This window comes from Octodon degus, unplaced genomic scaffold, assembly GCF_000260255.1.
Source record: "Octodon degus isolate 3935 unplaced genomic scaffold, OctDeg1.0 scaffold00012, whole genome shotgun sequence".
Classification (NCBI taxonomy): Eukaryota; Metazoa; Chordata; class Mammalia; order Rodentia; family Octodontidae; genus Octodon; species Octodon degus.
In genome coordinates, this window is record NW_004524588.1 from 12,430,878 (window position 1) to 12,450,847 (window position 19,970).

Sequence of the window (19,970 nt, forward strand, 5' to 3'; positions counted from 1 at the left end):
TTAGTTGCGTCTTTCCCTGGTTTTGGTATTAGTATAATACTAGCCTCCAGGAATGATTTTGGGAGGATTGCTTCCTTTTCAGTTTCATTGAAGAGTTTGAATAGTATAGGGATTATGTCTTATGTAAATTTCTTGTAGAATTCAGCTGTGAATCCATCAGGACCTGGACTTTTCTTCGTCAGTAGGGTTTTGTTTTTTGTATTTCCTTGGCTGTTACTGGGTTACTGAGAGTTGTTATATCTTCTTGATTCAGTATTGGTAATTTGTACCTTTCTAGGAATCTGTACTTTTCTTCTGTGTTCTATTGTGTGAGAATAAAGGTTCTCAAAGTAGTTATTGAGAAACTTCTGAATTTCCACTGGGTCTGTGGTAATTATACCCCTTTCATTCCTTATTGCTTATATTTGAATCTTTTTCTTTCTTCTTTTTGATGAGGTTAGCTAGGGGCTTATCAATTTTATTTAATCTTTCAAAGAACCAGCTTTTTGATTTGTTAATTCTTTGTCTCAACTGAATTAATTTCTGCTCTAATCCTTATGATTTCTTCCTGTCTTTGGGCTCGGTTTGTTTGCACTGCTTTTCTAGATGTTGGGGTTGCAACATTAGTGTGTTTATTTGTTCCTGTTCTGCTTTGCTAATGTGTGAGTTCACAGCTATAAATTTTGCTTTGAGAACTGCTTTTATCACATCTCATAAGTTCTGATAAGTTGTGCTTGAATTTTCATTGAATTGTAGATATTGTTGAATCTCTGTTTAATTTCATCTGTGACCCATTGGTTGCTGAGTAGGGTGTTAATTTCCATGTGTTTAGGGGGCTTTTCTGGTTTCTTTTGTCGTTTATTTCCAATTTCATTGCACTGTGGTCAGATATATGTATTTCTGTTTTATTGCATATACTTAAGCATGACCTATGGACTAGTGTGTCGTCTGTTTTAGAAAATGACCCATGTGCAGCTAAAAAAAAAAAACATGTATTCAGCTATGGTTGGATGGAACACTCTGTAAATGTCCACTAAGTCTATTTGTTCCAAGCTCTTGTTCAGTTCTGCTACTTCTTTGCTAATTTTTTTCTGTTTGACCTTTCTTTTTGGGATAAGGAGGTGTTAAGTTCTCCTGTTAAGATTGTGGTATTGGATATTAGATTTTTCATGTCCATTAAGATTTGTCTTATATAGTTGGATGATCCCATGTTTGGTGCATACATATTTATGAGTGTTACCTCTTCCTCTTGAATTTTTCCCTTATCTAGTATATAGTGGCCCTCTTTATTTCATTTGATCATTGTTGGTTTGAAGTTGAGACTGTCTAAGAACAGAATTGCTACCCCTGGTTTTTGCTGAAGTGCTGGGGCATGTAGTATTGTTTTCTATCCTTTGACTTTCAGCCTATGAATTTCTTTATGAGTTAAATTTGTTGCTTATTACAGCATATTGTTGGATTTTGTTACCTAATCCACTGTTCCAGTCTGTTTCTTTTAATTGGTGAATTGAGTCCATTTATATTGATGGTTATATTTTGACTTAAGATCAATATGTTATTTACCTGCTGTTTAGTCCTTTTTCTCCTGTGTTTGTTTGCCCTATTTAGTGGGTTCCTTCTGTTCTTATTTGTGGAGTTCTGATCATTTTCATCCCTCTCTAGAATATCTTTTAGTAGTCTGTGAAGGCTTGGCTTTGTTATCATGAAATTCTTTAGTTGTTCTTTGTCATGGAAGTATTTCACTTCTCCATCAAACTTGAAAGAGAGTTTTCCAATATATAGTAATCTGGGCTGGAATTTGTTTTCGTAGACTTGAAGTACTCTGCTCAATGCTCTTGGCTTCATGGTTTGTAAAGAGAAGTCAGCCATTTTCCTTTAAATGTGATCTGTTTCTTTTCTCTAGTGGCTTTCAGTATATTGTTCTTTTTTTCTGGATTTCTGGGATCTTGACTATTATATGTCTCAGTGTGTATTTTTTGGGGGGTTGAAGTTATTTGTAGTTCTGTATGCTTTGGTTACCGGAATATCAAATTGTTTCCTCATATTTTGGAAGTTTTCTGCTATTACTTCTGCCCATATTCTTTTTATATCATTTGTATTGACTCCTTCCTTCTCATTGATGCCTATTAGTCTCTCATTTTGTTCTTTGCACCATCTTGCAGGAGATGAATTATTTTTTCCTTCATCCTATTTTTAAGAGATCTTTTCTTACCTTTTCACTAGCTGCCATAGTGCCTTCAAGATCTGAAACTGTATCTTCACTTTCACTCAAATGGTTTTGCAAACTTGTGATTGAGATTTTAAGTTCCTCTGTCTCTTTGACTCTGCTTCATGCAATCTATTTCTTTCCTGTATTGCTCATTGAAGGATTCCGTCATTTTTCTAATCTCCTCTATTTTTTATCAGTGTCTTCTTGAGAAGCAGTTATTAATTCTTTTACTACAGAGATTATTTCTGATCTGATTTCCTCTCTACCTTTCTGCATTTGTTTACTTCAGACACTATTAATTCAGACATCTCAGCTGTGTGATTCCCAAAAATTTGAATTTAAATGATACATATTAAGTGGGATTTTTTCAACCTTTTGAAAATGTAAAAAATCTTTCACAAGCTATCCAAAGAGATACCAGGCCAGTGTAGCAATTTGCTGCTCTTTGATTGAGAAGATTAAAATGCAAATTTAGTCAAAAACATTCCAGCTAAACTGTGATTATTCTACAGGCTTTGTAAGAGAGCTTTGCAAGTAACATAATCATCTCACTTGACTTCATTCTCTTCTGTGTTTTGGAGTGTTTTAATTAGAAATGGAAAAGCCAGAAGGCATCTTGAAAAGACTTAAAGATCATAAAGAGTCTAAAAATTGTTTAAATGAAGTTACTGGCCTCTGCATGATACTTTTCATGATATTATCAAATAATTTCTGCACAGAACTTAACAGTTTATATAGTATACTTTCTTTTAAGGTTGAAAACAACCATTTAAGATTACATTAGCTTACTTTTTAGATGAGCAGACTCCAACTGCGTCTAGCATTAAAAAGTGTGTAAGCGCACAGTGAAACTTCACATAGGTCTTCTGTCCTTGAGTCTCTGTTCTTGTCGCTAGATCTAGCGGCCCCATTGCATAGGCTGTTAGCCCGTACTTACTGTGGAAGACACAACATTCACGGTTGTCTTACTGCAGAAGTCCCTTTGCTTCTACTGCTGCTCTTGCTGTTTAGTTTAATGCCACCATGCTGATGTGAAGAGTAGAGATTTTTGTTACTCAGAGAGCTTTATTATGTATACAAAATATGGCCACATGATTATCAATGTGCTATATACATTATTTAAAATTCATAGAACTCAAACTCTAAGTTGGCTATTCTTAGGAAGCAGATATTTTGTGTGAAAAATTATACCCTTTTTGTGATTAACAGAACATAAAAGAGGAAACTAAGTTCTATGAGAATATTGGATGATAGCATTGACCACAGTAGTAAAATAAGCTGCAATTAGGATTTCAGGTCTGCTTCGGACAGGAGCTTTTTCTAGTTAGCTTTAGGAAAATACCCGTTAACCAGCATAGCTTCAGGTGAGCATAGTCATCCTCAGTCTTCTTCTCTTTTCAAATTCCTGCCTCAGTGTGGAGAACACTTCCCACTGAATAGTCTTACACTGCAGGTGAAGTAGCAGTTAATAGGCCAGCCTTGAGACTTTGCTGGAATGGTTGGCTTCCAGTGAGATGACTCCAGTGCATGGGGAGATTTCAGTTTACACATTCAAATATCTGAGCACACGACCCAACCCAAGTGTCCCTTCTGTGAAGTCTTGTTTTCTTTGCAAGTATTTGCTCTATTTCAGTATCTCCAAAGCACTTGATACTTGAATCCAGTAAAATATATTTTTTAAAAAGTTATGCCTGTTTTTATGTATCTAATGCATTTTTAGAGTATGTGTTTCTTAAAGCCTGTAAACCCATTCCAAGGTTTAGCCTAGTCTATACAGTAGAGCCATAGTTACATGAAAGATTGAATAGCTTAGCTGTACCTAGTTTGAAAAAAACTGGAGTAGATCAGAACAGCTCCAGAAATAAGTAGGGGCATGGTCTAGGCAGGGTCCAAGCCTGAGCTGTGCTCCCAGATCTGTGCTGGCAACAGGTTCACTTCTCGTGTTTGCTTGAACTAAACTGTAATTGTGGCTGGTAGGTTACAGGATGTGTCTTCTGTCTCCCTGGCTGTCAATCTAGTGTTCTTCTGTATTCATTTCCCACTCTGGGGAGAAAAAGAGTTCTCAATTTGAGAAGTTATATGACCAGAATAAGAATAGGAAGCTTTTGGTTGTTGTGACTATTAATTATTCTATAAGCATAAAGTTTACCAATTATACTGCTTAATATTCAGTTTTCTGATGTAAGCATGAAAAAAGAACACCAAGCCTGAATCTTGCAAGGGTTATTTAGGAAAGCTAGAATTACCTGAATTCAGTGTGCTTTAAATTTTATCATCTTTCTGTTTTTTATGACATTACCATGTTTTAATTAGCACTATACATTTAAAAGACAAGCACTATACATTAAGAGTTCTTCAACAAAGTGAACCTTAAAGAATTTTTTTGAGTCTCAGAATTCAAGTTTTCAGATCAGTTCTATGTACAAGTTAAGGCATGGCTACAGCTGAAAGTATTTAGGAAAAAACTAAAGAACTCAATTTCTATCTTTTGATATTTAGGAAAAATTAACTCTATTTTTGGTATTCATTTATAAAATAGCTTAGTATATAACTTGTTAATAGAACATTTTTCAACAGTGTGTAAAAGCTAAAAACCAAATTTTAGAATAAAACCATATTAATATTCACAAACCAGACTGAGAACAGTCTGAGTATACAGAGTATACTGGAACAAATATTTGCCAGATTGGTAGACATACAGGAACTCCATCCTGGATTTAAGAAAGGGTTGTATTGTGTTTTTAGTGCTAGTGATTGGAGTGTTAGGACAGGAAAAATATGCTCTGTTGAAGAAGAGTAGCGGAAGCCCATGGGTGAGTGGCATGCTGAAGGCAGGCTGGTGGGCCAACGAAGAGTGGGTACAGAGAAGAGGTCCTCAATGGAAGGAGAGCCTGGTATCATGCCACCTTTAATCGTGGGCACTGTGACCCATGCCCTTTCAAGAGAAGGCAAAAGAAGAATGGGTGCTCTTACGGCCATTTAGTGAAATATTGCTCGCTTGAGTATGCTATGATAATTTGGCTTGTTTCATATTTGGTTTAAGTAAGCTATTCTGGATAAGTAAAATGTTGAGTTAGTTTATAGCCAGATAATATGGAAAACTTCTTTGAAATTGGCATTTGACACTGCTGACCACATCCTCCTTGGGCTCCATTATGAGAAATGCGGGCGAGCTACGCATCCTTTCTGGGTAGCTTGGTTGGGTGGCAGAAGAAGCAGAACCATCTAGCCAGTTTAGTGGCTGATTCCTAAACATTCTCACTAGAGTCATATTTTGCTTAGTTTTAAATAATTGTAAGCTCTTTTAATCTGCCTCCCAAATGACTGATTCAGTGGCCGCCAGAGATGCAAACAGAATTTATCCACAAGATTTGGAGATCCTGCAAGATTTTCTCCTTTGCGGCAGTCCCTTTTCACTTTCCAGCTGCAGTGGCTATGCCTCTCTGTCTTCTCTCCTGCAATCCAATAGGAATACAGGTTTCTCTCAGGATTTTGTCACTCCACAATCCCAGGGCCTATCCTCATTATAAAAGCTGCAAGAATGAAAAACTCACCCAGGTTCCATGCCAGTCCCCTCCTTTACATGTCAAGCTTGTACCTCAAATGTCTGCATTCTTTGGACATTCTTCAATGCCCTTAAGCAGGTTTACTTTGTCCAGAGTTTATAGTTATCTGTGCTTATGTGCTGTGGCAATGGAAGGAGAAAAGGGTTAAACACTTTTAGTAATGAAATTTTAAAGAGCTTTTTCTAAGTTGTAAACCCATTAATTTCTATGTTAAAATTAGACATACATGGTATCAAAAATGATCTGGCACTATGGTGTCATGAAATCATTCTCTGTCTAGCTGGTATTACTATTTTGCTAATGTTATTTTTTTCCATATAACCCTTTCCTTAATTTTAATTATTCAAAAATAAAGTACTAAGTGAAAGGCACTATTCTGGATTCTCCATTTGTTGAAACCTTCGTTCAAAATCTAAATCCAGTATAATGTTCTAGAATTATTCCCTTATTCCTGCTAGTATGATTTGCTTTCATCTGAATGCCTTTGATATGTTTTATTTTTTTTAATTTTTATTTATCTCTGTGTGTGTGTGTGTGTGTGTGTGGCCAGCTCAGCCCACCAGGGGGCGGGGCGGGCTGGCATGTGGTGCTGGGGGATTGAACCACAGTCCCTGTGCTTTCCAAGCCTGTTCCAAATAGGTGCTTTAGACCACTGAGCCATCTCACCAGCCCCTGAATGCCTTTGATACTTTGTTCCACCCTTGTGATATTTATTAATATACTTTTCTCCCCACAACTTCTGTTCTTATTCCCTGATATAAACATCACTATGGCAAGGGCCCTTGTAATAAACATACTATAAACTGGATATTATACAAATAAGGTTAATTAAATTAACTTTCTTAATAATCCCACTTTTTAGATTCAGGTCAGAAGACAGTTAGGAGGAGGAGATCTATCATAAACTGGGCCTTTTGGCGGGGTTCCAGCACTCACCTGGACAACTTGCCTGTGTCACCAACATCTCCTGTACCAGGACAACTCTTTGGAGTGTCATTGCAAGATATTTGTGAAAATGACAATCTACCCAAGTCTGTCTTGGTAAGTCTCAGTTGGGCCTGTAAACTAATAGAGGAGGAAGTGTGGGAAAGGAGTTATCTAGGGAGGTGACTCCCAAATACAAAAATGCTAACACCGCTGGCTTTGGCTAAAAGTCTTTATCTTACTTTTTAAAAAGTCTGATTTAGCTGTTAGTAAATGAAAAGGAAGATATAAGGAGATAATCTAGTCTACTCATTTCAAGAAAGTGGTGTAAGCCTGCTGAAGTAAATTTGACTTGCTCCATACAGAGAATCCACATTGTCCCTCACAAATCATTTCCTGAAACTCCACATTGTTCTGAAAATGTCATATTGTCACTATGTAGAGACTTCTCAATCTTTTTAAAATTTTGAAAACTTTTTTCTTCTAATGTTTAAACATCAAGAGATTCTCTTTCCATCTTTTATAGTAGAATTGGTGATACAAACCACTGTTTGTATTACGTCCAAGTAATACATTAAATAATTGATCACTGTTCAGGAACATTCATTGAGCACCCTTACACGGTCATACCTGTGTGGCAATTCATGTTCCGTTGTGCCTGTGCAAGTGCCGGACACTAGTGCAGCCACTTTATTATTATATCGGTCACAACAAATTTGGAGAGTAGTTATCATTATCATCCTTGCTTTACAAACTAAGAAAGAAAGAGCTCTGGAACCTTAACAGAAAATTACAAAGTAAATAAGTGGTGTAATTGGCTTTAAGTCACATTCTCTTTCTGTACTGAGAACATGTAATCAGAAAGCAAAATTGAAGAACGTTGGTAAAATCAGCAGTTTAAAAAATATAACATATTTTTATTAACTATAGTCGGCATGTTATACAATCAGTCACCTGAAAGTTTTCCTCCTAACTAAGATTCTTATCCTTTGACCAGTATATCTCCCTCCCATGTCCATCAGGCTGGTAACACCATTCTGTCCTCTAAAACAGGCCTAGCTCCAGTCTGTGAGTGCTTTGCCCTGGCCTCTGGCAACCAGAGGAAGCAAGTGCCTGTTCACATAAAGATATGTGAAGGAGTCATTTCATTTCTTCTCCTGTTTTCCCATAGGATATGCTTTTCTTTCTTAATCAGAAAGGCCCCCTTACAAGGGGCATCTTCAGGCAGTCGGCCAATGTGAAGTCCTGCAGAGAGCTAAAAGAGAAACTGAATTCTGGAGTCGAAGTACACCTCGACTGTGAATCGGTTTTTGTGATAGCGTCTGTCTTAAAGGTAAGGAGGAACGCTCACCTTCTGTATGCCCGTCAGGTCGTTCCGGAGCAGGACACATGCTTTGTTTCATTAGAACACTAATCCTATGTGCAGAGAGTCATGCATTTACAACCTAGAAAGCATTAAAAATATTTCACAAAGTCATCGTTGCATCACCAATGACATGACATGTTAGATATGTTTTATTCTTCAGTTTCTTTATCTGAACTCCTGCCACCCCTTGCACAAAGCAAAAGTTAAAGTTTATTATAAGCAAGGAACTCATAGTATCTTTACCAAAACAAATATCCTGCTTATGCTGATTTCATCTTCTCACTGTTGTTTAATGAAAGCAGTTTTCAAAAGTAAACCTTTATTAAGCTATTAAAAATAGTTGCAGAAGTGTACCGTAATAGCCATTTATTTGCCTTACAACTGAAACAAAAAATCGCTGAGACCATTGAAAATTCCATTCATAACTGCAGTCATCATCCCCATAAATATTCCATCCCCTAAATCCCTAATGCTTTCTATGTTAAAAGTGGAATAGGAATTACTCCAACATGTGGGCCTTCTTTTGCCTTTCCTGTATTTGGCATTCTTTATGGCTTTTACCCCTCACCTATGCTTACGTAAGTCTCCTCTTCTAAAATAGTTTCTTCCCCACATTCTTGGAAATAGTCTATGTTTTTTTAAAAACCTCAAGTCAAAACCAGCATTAAGGAGAGCTTTTTAACCTAGCAGTAATTTCCACAGATCTGCTTCAAGCTCCTAACTCCAAAAGGTTCTATGTACTCAACTGGGCTAGAGAAGACCTCATCATGAGGCATAAAAACCATATTAAGGAAAATGTAGTCAAGAGTTGCGTACCCCTGTTCCAGCTGAGTGCCCAGCTCCTTACAGAATAAATGTTAAAAATCTGATGTTTGTTGGCAGTGAGCCATATCTGCTCTCACATCATGCTGTAGATTCTTGATATCACTCAAGAGAAATGGTACTGGGTCACCTAATCTGTTTGGACAAGATTTTGATTATTCTTTAATCCTGGTTTCTAGTAATGATATGACAAATGTAAATGCTTCATGAATTTTTCCTCTCACATAATTGGGTCTCCCATCCCTTCATGTAGGAATGTCAAGCCTGTGTATTAGACAGCTTTCCTTGCTGTCCTTCACAGCACCAAACATGCATGCTGCATTGTTGAAGGATTGCAAAGAAGTGTGGTGCTAGAAGAGCAGAAGAGCTAAGATGTGTTTCTTTTTTTTTTTTTTTTTTTTTTTTTTTAAAATTTTATTGATAAACAGCAATGAGACAGTTTCAAGCCTTTGCTTTTTTTTAATATTTATTTATGTGTGTGTGTGTGGCCAGCTCAGCCCACCAGGGGGCGGGGCTGGCTGGCATGTGGTGCTGGGGGATTGAACCGCGGTCCCTGTGCTTTAGCTAAGCTTGTTCTAAGTAGGTGCTTTAGACCACTGAGCCATCTCTCCAGCCCCTAAGATGTGTTTCAAACTAGGAATTTTGTGTGTTCAAAGACAAGGCCCTCAAAAATGATCAAATAAATGAAATAGGTTAAATCATTGCAAAACTAATTTACTCCTTTTTCAAGTGGTTTCAGTTTATGCCAAAAGTTTGGATGTTTTTAGTTGATACAGCTTTTTTGTCTTTAAGACTATTTTGAAGTGGTGCTGAAGTTCTCCTTTAGTTTTCTCATATACTGGTTTTGCTTGAGTACATGCCTGACTCTTCATTCTATAATTCTACCAAAATTGCCTCAGGTACAAAACTTTGAGTAAAAGTTGCTGTTTCATCCACAGCATCTTAGATGAATTAAAGAGTTCGGGGGCTCTTATATGGTGAGAGGATGACCAGGGCTCTGATATGGAAGGTGAGGAGAATATCAATTGAGCACTGCAAGGCCGTGTTTGTAATTCAGAACCAGTCCTCATGCATTTCTCAGCTGTGGTGATGGTTGTATTTCATAACTTGTTATTCCAGCTGTGGGAGAGTTCATTGAGATGTTACAAGCTATTATCTTTCAAGTGCAGATTTAAGATTTAATGATGTTTTTCTTCAAGACAGATCATAAGTATGTTTTCCACTGAATTTTTTTTTTAAATCTAGTGTCACTACCCCAATTTGAAATACCAGATTTTGCTTCTAAATCTGACTTTTAAAGTAGGTGCAGCATATAAAATTAGTTTGGAATTATGAGAACACAGTATCTTTCAAAAAAAAATAGTCTTTTGTGGTGATGTATCTGAGCCACAAGAAACTAGGTATATGACTATTGGGACATATAATTTTAAAAAGACTTTAGATCAGTCTGTACTTATTAACTGCTCCTAAAAAGTACAGTAATAGAATGTTGTGAGTACAAACAAGCTCTGAAAGTTATCTTAGTGTCTCAGTTGTCTTGTACATCATTGGCCTTGCCTTGTCCCTCTTTAATATTTGGCCCTGTGAGACACTATAATAGTTCAGCAATGACCTGTAGGATATCACTGGGGCCATGTTTGACATTTACATAAAGGTGGTGAGGCTCTGTCCTGCCCTGAAGGAGCTTGTGTACTATGAGGAAGGTGCCTGCATAATTGACTGACTATAGCAGTACGTTATTCAAGCTTCCGTATTAGTTATAAACGTGATATAGGGCTCACCAAATAACTCAGTAGATTAAAGCACCTGCAAGCAGGGGCAGGGGCAGGGGGTTCAATTCCAGGGCATGCAGTGCCAGCCCCGCCCCCAGGGCGCACTGAAAAGGCAGTTGAGACTGGGCGTGGTGGCTTGCGCCTATAATCCCAGCTCTTGGGAAGCTGGAAACAGGAGGATCACTACGAGTCCGATCTAGTAGTGAGACCTTGAACACCTTGTAAACCCTTCCCTGAAATACAAAAAAAAAAAAAAAAAAAAAAAAAAAATGAAATAAAATAAACGTGATATACAAGTAACAGGCTTCCATAAGGCACACAGATGAAGTTATTGATTTCATTTTCTTTTTATTATAATTTTCTTTTATGTTGAAGAGTAAAAACAAAACCAAGAAAAACAAAAACAAATACAGAAATAGGGTAATATACCACAATACATATATTACAGATTTTTGAAACAAGAATAGTTGATTAACAATATCTGTTAATCTAAGCAACAGATTTGACAATAAAAATAGATATTATTCATTGATTTGGTTTACTAGTAAGAATATTTTGGACTTTCACCTATAAACGGAGGTAGCCAACTGTGGGTTCAATTTTTAGACATTAAATTGAGTTCTCTCTCCCTAAAGCTTACTGAGGTGGAGATCTAACTGCTATTCCAAAAGCAATAGAGCCCTAGCCTCAAACAAAGGCTCTCAGATCAAACTTAGTTTACTTTTAAGCTGTACCTCAACAGAGGCCAAACAAAAGACACCCCTGGTTATATTCTGTTTATGTCATTGTATGGTTTTATCACACCATGTCCCACACAGTTCTCTCAAAGAATGACTCTCCAAGAAAGGATAACGCACTTGGACACGCCGTTTAGTACACTTCAGGTGTAGAGGTGCTGCTCTAAGTTCAAGGATCCGAGCCAACACTTAAAATGTTTTCTTCCCCAGACAACATGCTAGCAGCAACGCCACTGGAATATGATGTTCCAAGATAACCAGGACTTTGCTTTTTTTTTTTTTTCAAATGTGCCAGACTTGTTTGGGATAAAGAAGTGAACAAAACTTGGAATGATTGAATGAATGGTTATCTGACTGTGAACCTTACAGGCATCTTTACTTAGAGGGGAAAAGTATTTAGCAAGCTATTCTAGTTTAAGATGTATATAAACAGGTTTTTTCAGCCCAAAAAGTTGTCCTTTATTGGGTTTTTTTGATTAGAAAAAAATTAAAACGCGAGCCTGTGGGGAACAAATCAGTGTAAAGCTGGCACAGCCCGTATACTTCAAAGAAGCAAGGCTTTCAACAAAATACTGACTTTTCTGCTGCGTATTTTACATGAGAATAATGATTTAAACTGTTTGTTCTTTCATCTGTGTAAGGACTTTCTACGAAATATTCCAGGAAGTATTTTTTTGTCAGATATCTATGATCACTGGGTCTGTGTAATGGATCAAGGAAATGATGAAGAGAAAATAAATACAATTCAAAGGTAATTCTAACTTCCTCATGTCTCAGAAATGCTTATGTTTTATAAACTTGCCTATTAAAATACTGCAAAGTCATATTTTAAGATAGATTTTTGCTGCTTCTGTCGTTGTTTTTCGCTCTAATCTTATTAACAGGCAACACTTGAGCATGTACATCTTCTGTATATCTGAATCTAAGAGATAAAATGCATTAATCCACTAGATAACACTATAGACCTAACCTGTAATAGGTGAACTTAACCTAGGGAAATACTTAACCATGCAGTTTCATTTAGCAAGTGAAACTGTGTGCAGAAAATGACCTGCTGCCTGTCCCTGCTCTCTAGTAATTCAGTCCGGTAGACTAAAGCAGTAAACTGAGAACTACAGCTACAATGCAGTATAATCAGTGCTGGAGAAGATTTCGGGGGGTGGTGCCGAGGAAGCATAGCAGAGAAGCAGCTCAGTCCTGGAGAAATGTCACAGAAGACAGGAGTTGCATAGGCCCAGTCTGCTCGCAAAGAACAGTGTCTAAACTCACACAGGGAAGCTGTGGTAAAACTTACACCCCCATATTCTTACATATTTTCTACAATGGAAGGCAACAAGCAATACTCTGGTTCTATGAAAATCTATGAATCTTGGTATTTATTTGCATGTATTTGTTTTTCTTAGACCATTAAATATTATCTGCATACTGATACTGCTATTTTTATCAATATGATATCAGTATAGATATTGAAGACACCAGAACCCAAAGCCATGTACCAAAATACTACCCCTGCTTCCATTATATAACTTGATGTAAACCATTCAGGTAGTAGCATCAAATTCTGCATTGTGTTGCTCATTAGTTGAAACATTTTATTAGTAAACATGAAAGATTGAAATCATTAGTTAATGAAAGACCAGTAAGATATTACAGTTGTCTCAAAGGGGATTTCAGAATACTATAGCTTTTAACATTAATCAGAAGTGCTGAAATAAATTTATAAATAGATACAAAATTGACTTTGTAAAATCAGGACTGGGGTGCATACCAGTTGTCTCTGTCAGATAGAATTTAGTTCTGTAGACAAGTATTAGATGTCCAGCTGTCAGTGACCTACAACTTGCAGAGTTCCAAACTTGGTCATAGACTTCGGGACCCCATTAGAATTTGATAACCCAAAAGCATATGCTAGATTGAATGATTCAATCTTTTGGGTTTTTTCAGTCTTTCATAATTAGCCCTATCAAACACACTCATTGTTATTTCATTGTGCTATAAAGAAAAGCCTCTGCTATTTAGCACCATGAGTTAGACTGCCTTACTTCCCTAAGGTGGTAATTTCTTACAGAAAAAGTAAATCATGAGCATCAGTATTTATATTTCATATATGTTTTGTAGACAGTTGTAAAAAATCATTTTCAGTGAATGATTTTCTGAGAATCCTTTACACAGTGCTAATAGTAGAAAATAAACTACTATAAACTTGACTCCTGTGTGAAAGTGATACCAATGAACAAATATTTAAAACAAAATTGATATTAAAAGATAGAACAGCACAAGCTCTCAGAATGACCTGGAGGTCTCAATAAAATTTGGGTTCTCCTCAAGAGATAGCACTCTTGTACTGATACCTGGAAATAAAAGAGCATATTAATCTTTTTGTTTAGCATTTTAATCTTATAAGAAAAACTTTTGTGGGTTTTCACTAAATAGTACAGAATTCACCTAAATTAACACATATGATTCTAGTTCCAGGAAATATTTCAGGCAGTACTTTTATGTGACATATTTCTTCATTCTTCTACATTGAGTTATGCAAACAATGTACCAAAAGTAATAATTCCTAATGCTTGTTTTCTTTCTACATAAGCACTGCTTGCTTTTCATGTACCATATTAACTGAAACTCTTGCATATCTGAACTGTGTTTTTGATTTGCATGGTTCCTGATGGAAGCTGAGGGGTGTCTGTTTTTAGTGAAATGTCTTGCTTAAAGAGCACATTTTTTTGTCTTTAGACTATTGGACCAGCTTCCAAGAGCCAATTTTCTTCTCCTACGATATCTGTTTGGGGTACTATACAACATTGAGAAAAATTCCTCCACCAATCAGATGAATGCATTTAATTTGGCGGTATGTGTCACTCCAAGCCTCATTTGGCCTCCTTCTCCCTCCAGCCCAGAACTAGAACATGAATTTACAAAGAAGGTAATGACTTTTCATTTTTATTCCCTGGGGGACTAAAACCCATTTTGAAGCTGAAAATAATGGTATTCTCAAAAACAGTTTCATAGATAATGCTTCCTCCTTATAAAATTGAGCTTTCTGATTATAGTGTGTTCTTTTCTATCCTGTAGACTATAGGAAGGAATAGAATATAAGCAAGAAAGTAGTAGTTTTTCTTTTCCCTGTAAGGAAGCTAAACAGTAGGACTGACTCAAACCATAGACAGATAACTGAGACAGGAGGATCACTATGAGTCTGAACTGCATAGCAAGACCCTGTGTCAAAGTAAAATAAAATAAAAAGTTTTTAAAAGGAAACTTTAGAGTTAAACAAAGTGAAAGTTCACTTCTCTGCCCCACCACTTGCCAGGACATACAGTCCTGGGTGAAGTCAGTCACTCTGACTTAGGGAGTTCTTCTCTTTCAGAAGTGGAGGTAGTGGTGATCCTCACATAGTAGTTACTTGCAGCCGCGCTCCTACAGTGCCCAGCTGAATGGCATTTGGAGATATGCTGCCCTTTAGTGCCCTCGTTTCTTTTGCCCCTTGGCCTCACCTGCAGGAGCAAGGAGGCTACAGAGAGGTTCTAGTCTATCTAGGTGGAGGCACAGAGCTCCCTAGTAAACTTTGCTCTTCCCCTAAGTATGTCCAGTTAAGGCAATGCATGAGTTAAAAACTAGTCAGGAAAACACACATTTGCTTTCGCGCTGTAACTCTGCTTCATAGGACACCCGTGGATGGCCATCTTACCAAGTTTATAGCACCCTGCCCTTTATATAAAAATACTTTCCATAAGCATTACCAATTGATACTTCATAAATTCCACTAACAAAGTGTATTTCTTTATCCCCAAAATCCTGTGGACAGATTACCTTGAAATTACTCTAACTTTAAAGAGAGAGCCATTGGTATAATGTTAGCAGTAAGCCAAGGCACCAAAAAACAACTTGAGTCCACTAATTCAAGAGCATATTAGAGCAAGAAATGGTGGTACGTGCTTATCTTCCCAGCACTTGGGAAGCTGAGGTAGGATTGCAGGTTTGGAGTCAGCATAAACATAGCAAGATCCTCATCTAAACAAAAATAAAAGTAACTTGGGCACTATAAGCAACATATCATAGTATTTCAGGGGAACCTTTGTATACTTTTAAAGTACACAGTATATTTTTATGTACTTTCAAAATACTTTTCCTAAAAATTTTGGCTTTTTGTTAGAAATCAGAATTCATATATGAAATGTAATTTGTAAACATGTTATATGAAAAGTAGCGCTTTGATTTTGTCTTTGTATAGGTTTCCCTGCTTATACAATTTCTGATTGAAAATTGCTGTAGGATATTTGGACATGAAATCACTTCCCTCTTTGGAGAGGTTTCAGTGAGATGTAACACTAGAGAGAATTCCTCAGGTATTGTGCAGTTGGCTTTTTATCGGTACATCTTTGCAGTACATGAAGTTTACATTTCCTCCTAAGGAATAGGTGTGCATACATAACCCAGCTTCGTTCTTTTTTAATCTTCCCATCCACCTTTCTCCATCTCTAAATCCTCTTTTCCCATTTACATTCTTACTATTTTTAGTTCACGTTTATGGCACACAATATTTATATTCATCATGGATATTTGGTACATGTACCTAATACATCTTAAATCTTTTTTTATTTCCTTTATCTCCTATTCTCCCCCTTCAGTCTCCTAGACCCCTTCCCATTTGCAACAGATATATCTCCTTGGTTCCTTCTATTAATACTTTATTTTTCCCATTATTCGTACTTCGCCTTACTCAAATGAGGACTACCATACCATATGGTGTACAAGCTTGTCTGTCTGAATTATTTCACTTAACATTATATTTCCAGGTGTATCCATGTTACTATAAATGTCTTGAATTCGTCTTTCTTTCTAGCCAAGAAGTATTCCATTATGTCTGGGTACCACGTTTTCATTATCCATACACTGTTGACGAACAAACAGGCTCCTTTTGAGATTTAATTATTAGGAAATATGCGGCAGCAAACATTGACATGCTTATATCATAGTAATATGATGTCTTTAGCTGTTTGCAGAAGATACCCAGAAGGGGAATAGCTGGGTCAAATGGAATTTCTGATTTTAGGTGTCTAAATTCTTTGTAATGAATAGAAGTATGTCTGTGAATATGTCAGAATAGTAGTTGTCTGAGAGCGTAAAGCAGCTGAGGTGAGGGAGCCTGTGACGTGGGTCAGTGAGTGGGGCCAAGAAATTTTATTCCATCCTTATAAGGCCTGCTAATAGCTCAGGGTATGAAGAAGCTAAGAAATGATGAGGTCTCATCCTTAAAAAGTTTTTAGTGGGGCCAGGGAGATGGCTCACTAGAGTTGAATCCCCAGTTCCACAAAAAAAAAAAAGTATATTAAACTGTGGTATGGTGATATTTAAACCTTTAAAACAAAACAAAACAAAAAAAAAAAGACCTTTGAGGAGTGCCAGTATATAGTAAGACTACGGTCACTGAAAATGTCATAGAGGACAAGAGCAGAAAGAGCAGACCTGTTTTCTTGCTCGTAGTAGACTAAGACATCTTAGAATTGTAGTGTACTATGAAACAGTTTGAAAACAACTGGTACTGTGTGGGAGGTATACATTCTGAATTCAAAAACATACAGCCTTCACAGTATGGATTGTCGTACCATCGATTACTAGTTATGATATCTTTGGCCAGTTATTCTGTAGTTTTGAACATCTACTTTTATCTATAAAGCATTGATAATTATTTGTAACTTTAGTAGTTGTAGCTAAATAAAGAAATAACACTCAAGTACTTCATTAAAGAGAAATTGATAGGATTAATTTCCCTAAGACTAGAATTATGTACTCAACCAGTAGTCCACCTTAGGAGGCAGTTTTATTCAAAGCTCTACCTGGCATTAATTTCTTCCTGTTTATCACCATTCCTTGATTTTATGGTATGTTTGTTAATTTGAGAAAATCTTACCCAGGAAAAGCCCACTTCATTAAGAATTGAGATAAATCTATTACACCCTAACAAATTTCTTCTTTTCTGTACTAACAATTGGAAAAACTACAAAAGATTCTTTCTTTATTGAGAGTATGTATTCAAACACTCTACATAAAAGGATTAAACTAAATACTTTGTTTTGCAGGCAGTATTTGCTATATTTTTACTTAATCGTGGTTTTTAATTTTTCTTGACAGACACCTCTTGTGTCCAACTGAATGATTCCTCCTATGACAGCTTGGAAAATGAGCTAAATGAGGACGTCGATGCTCCCTGTAGTGACTTGGTAAAGAAACTTGGCCAGGGCAGCAGAAGCATGGACTCTGTCTTAACCCTCAGTGACTATGACATTGACCAGCCTGAGGTGGAAGGACTTTTAACCCTGAGTGATTTTGACTTAGACCACTCGAAAGATCAAGACATTCAAATGAAACGACCTCCTGGGTCCAAGCAGGTAAATGTGCTAGTAATGAACCGAAATGCCTCATTGGCGGAGCATGCTGGGGCCTCGTCCACCACATGTACACCCAGCTACCTGTCCACAGCTGCAGCAGACGCTCCAAAAAGCCTGCGGCGACACAGACGCTGCTCAGAGCCCAGCATTGACCACCAGGATTCTAAGGTTTCTTATCTCAAGGAGTTTCACCAGAAAAAGCTCCGTAAGTCCAGCTGTGATGCAATCCTCTCTCAGAAAGATGAAGATGACCTGAAACAAAATCAGCACCCCCGAGAAGAAGGTAAGACATGTTTAGAACAGAGTTTAGTCAGAGATACTGATCCCAGCAGGAAAAACACCACTAATAAAAACATTAAGAAGAAAAGCCTATCAGGTAATGAAGGAAATCCTGTGAAACTTTTCCCTAAGTCCAAACCAGTGGCCATTTCTGTGGCATCTTGCGGTCATCTGGCCCCCCAGGATCATTCCAGGGACCAACATGTTGACGCACATACAACTGGATTCTCCCCACCGCTCACAGCAGATACACTCAAGAGTTCAAGGACACATCGGCGCTGCTCAGAGCCCAACATAGATGACCAGAACTGCAAACTGATCTATCTCAGGGGGATTTATTCAAAGAAGCAACATAAAATCAGCTGTGAAGCTGGTCTCTTGCAGGGAGAGGAGGATTATCTCAAACGGCATAAGTCTTTACAAATGGAGGGGCAAAAACTTATTAATCAGAGTCTGGTCATGGGGATTGAGGTGGGCAGAAGCTGTGCCACCAGCCCAGGCACTGAGAAGGTTTTACCCCCAAGACTGGACCTGTGTCCAAGCACGAGTTCATCCAGCCTATCTTCCCCAGGCACTTCCCCATCCGGCTCATCAGTGAGCTCACAGGATAGCGCCTTTTCTCAGATCTCGGAACACTCTGTGTTTACACCCACAGAAACTTCTTCTCCAATAGATTGCACTTTTCAGGCTCAGAAAAAGCAGGAAAACCCTTCTTCTGATGTTAGTACTTCCAGCCTCATTTCTAAAATGCCTGGCCCTTCCATTGGGCAGGCCAGTAGCCATCTGGCATATACAAAAAAAGACACAGTAGAATGGCACTCACAAATGCATTCTGTGACTCTTCATCCCAGCACATGGTTGAAAAACAGTGTGGCCAGTTTGAAAAATTGGTCCCTCAAGAAAAAAGCAAAAGTAACCAGACCAGAGGAAAGGAGAATAAATTCCCTAAAAGGACTTTCGGAGTCACCTCCATGTGCTGCTGATGTTCTAGAAACTGATTCACGGCAGGAGATTCAGAAAGACCTACCCTTGAGGGCAGCTGAAGGACCAGGCGCCATGCAGACAGCCCAGCCACATAGCTCTAGTTCCTGTCAGGCCTCAGAGAAACACTGTAGTGCTCCCTTCAGCCCGGTGGACAGCAGACTCAAGTTTTGCATGAAGTCCTACAAGGGAGAAGAGACTGAAGGGCAGTGCTGCTCTGGTCCTTCGCCTTGGGAAGAAGCTGCCTCCAGCTCTGGGACTGTATATGAGGTGGCCAGCCCAGCTGCAGGGCCCACAATGGTGTCTGATGGTGGGGATGAACATTTAACCAAAGACAGTTAACCACAGTAAGAATCTACTGTCTGCAACAATAGGAACCAGCCTGATAACACAAAATAATTATGACCCCTTTTAAAATAAGATACTTAGGAGAGGTAGCCTGAGAATATCTTGCTAATCGTTAGGACAGAAACATTTTCTTTACCAAGACTACTTGATACTTTAGGTTAAATAAAAAATTGCCTAAATTTAGGAAACTTCTATTTACGAAAGCATGGGATTGGAACGGCCCAATATTTTAGAGATGGAGGACTAGAGAAAGCATCTTCCACTGAAGAGGCCTGCTTTTGTCAGTTATCAGTGATGTCAGGGTCCTGAGAAGGCTATGCTGTCATAAATGAATCAGGGACAGAGGGAGGGCACTACAGAGAAACCACCCACGTTTATTTCATGAAGTGTTTTTAATATCAGGTGAGAAAAATGCCACTAACCAAAATATGTGTAGTAATGATAAAAATCATGTAACATCTTTTCCTGAATCCAAGCCAACTGTCATTTCCATAGCATCTTCTACTCACCTGTCCTTCTGGAATCATTCTAAGAACTGAGCACATTAATGTAGCTGAAGTGGAGAAAATGAGAATGATTCAGGAATGCCACAGTG

General features: G+C 37.7%; 1 protein-coding gene across 3 annotated transcripts in view; it reads left to right on the forward strand.

The window, feature by feature from the left end:
* Window positions 1–19,538, forward strand: part of Arhgap20 (Rho GTPase activating protein 20) — a 126,555-nt gene extending 107,017 nt beyond the window's left edge. For 2 of the 3 annotated variants that reach the window (XM_023709553.1, XM_023709555.1), the window contains 6 exons: window positions 6,617–6,795; window positions 7,850–8,011; window positions 12,017–12,126; window positions 14,112–14,301; window positions 15,610–15,724; window positions 17,511–19,538. In XM_023709553.1, coding sequence (XP_023565321.1) covers window positions 6,617–6,795; window positions 7,850–8,011; window positions 12,017–12,126; window positions 14,112–14,301; window positions 15,610–15,724; window positions 17,511–19,369 — 2,615 coding nt within the window. In that variant the 3' untranslated portion in view covers window positions 19,370–19,538. The remainder of the gene's footprint in view (window positions 1–6,616; window positions 6,796–7,849; window positions 8,012–12,016; window positions 12,127–14,111; window positions 14,302–15,609; window positions 15,725–17,510) is intronic. The other variant, XM_023709554.1, reaches the window with a different exon arrangement.
* The last annotated feature ends 432 nt before the right edge of the window (window positions 19,539–19,970 follow it).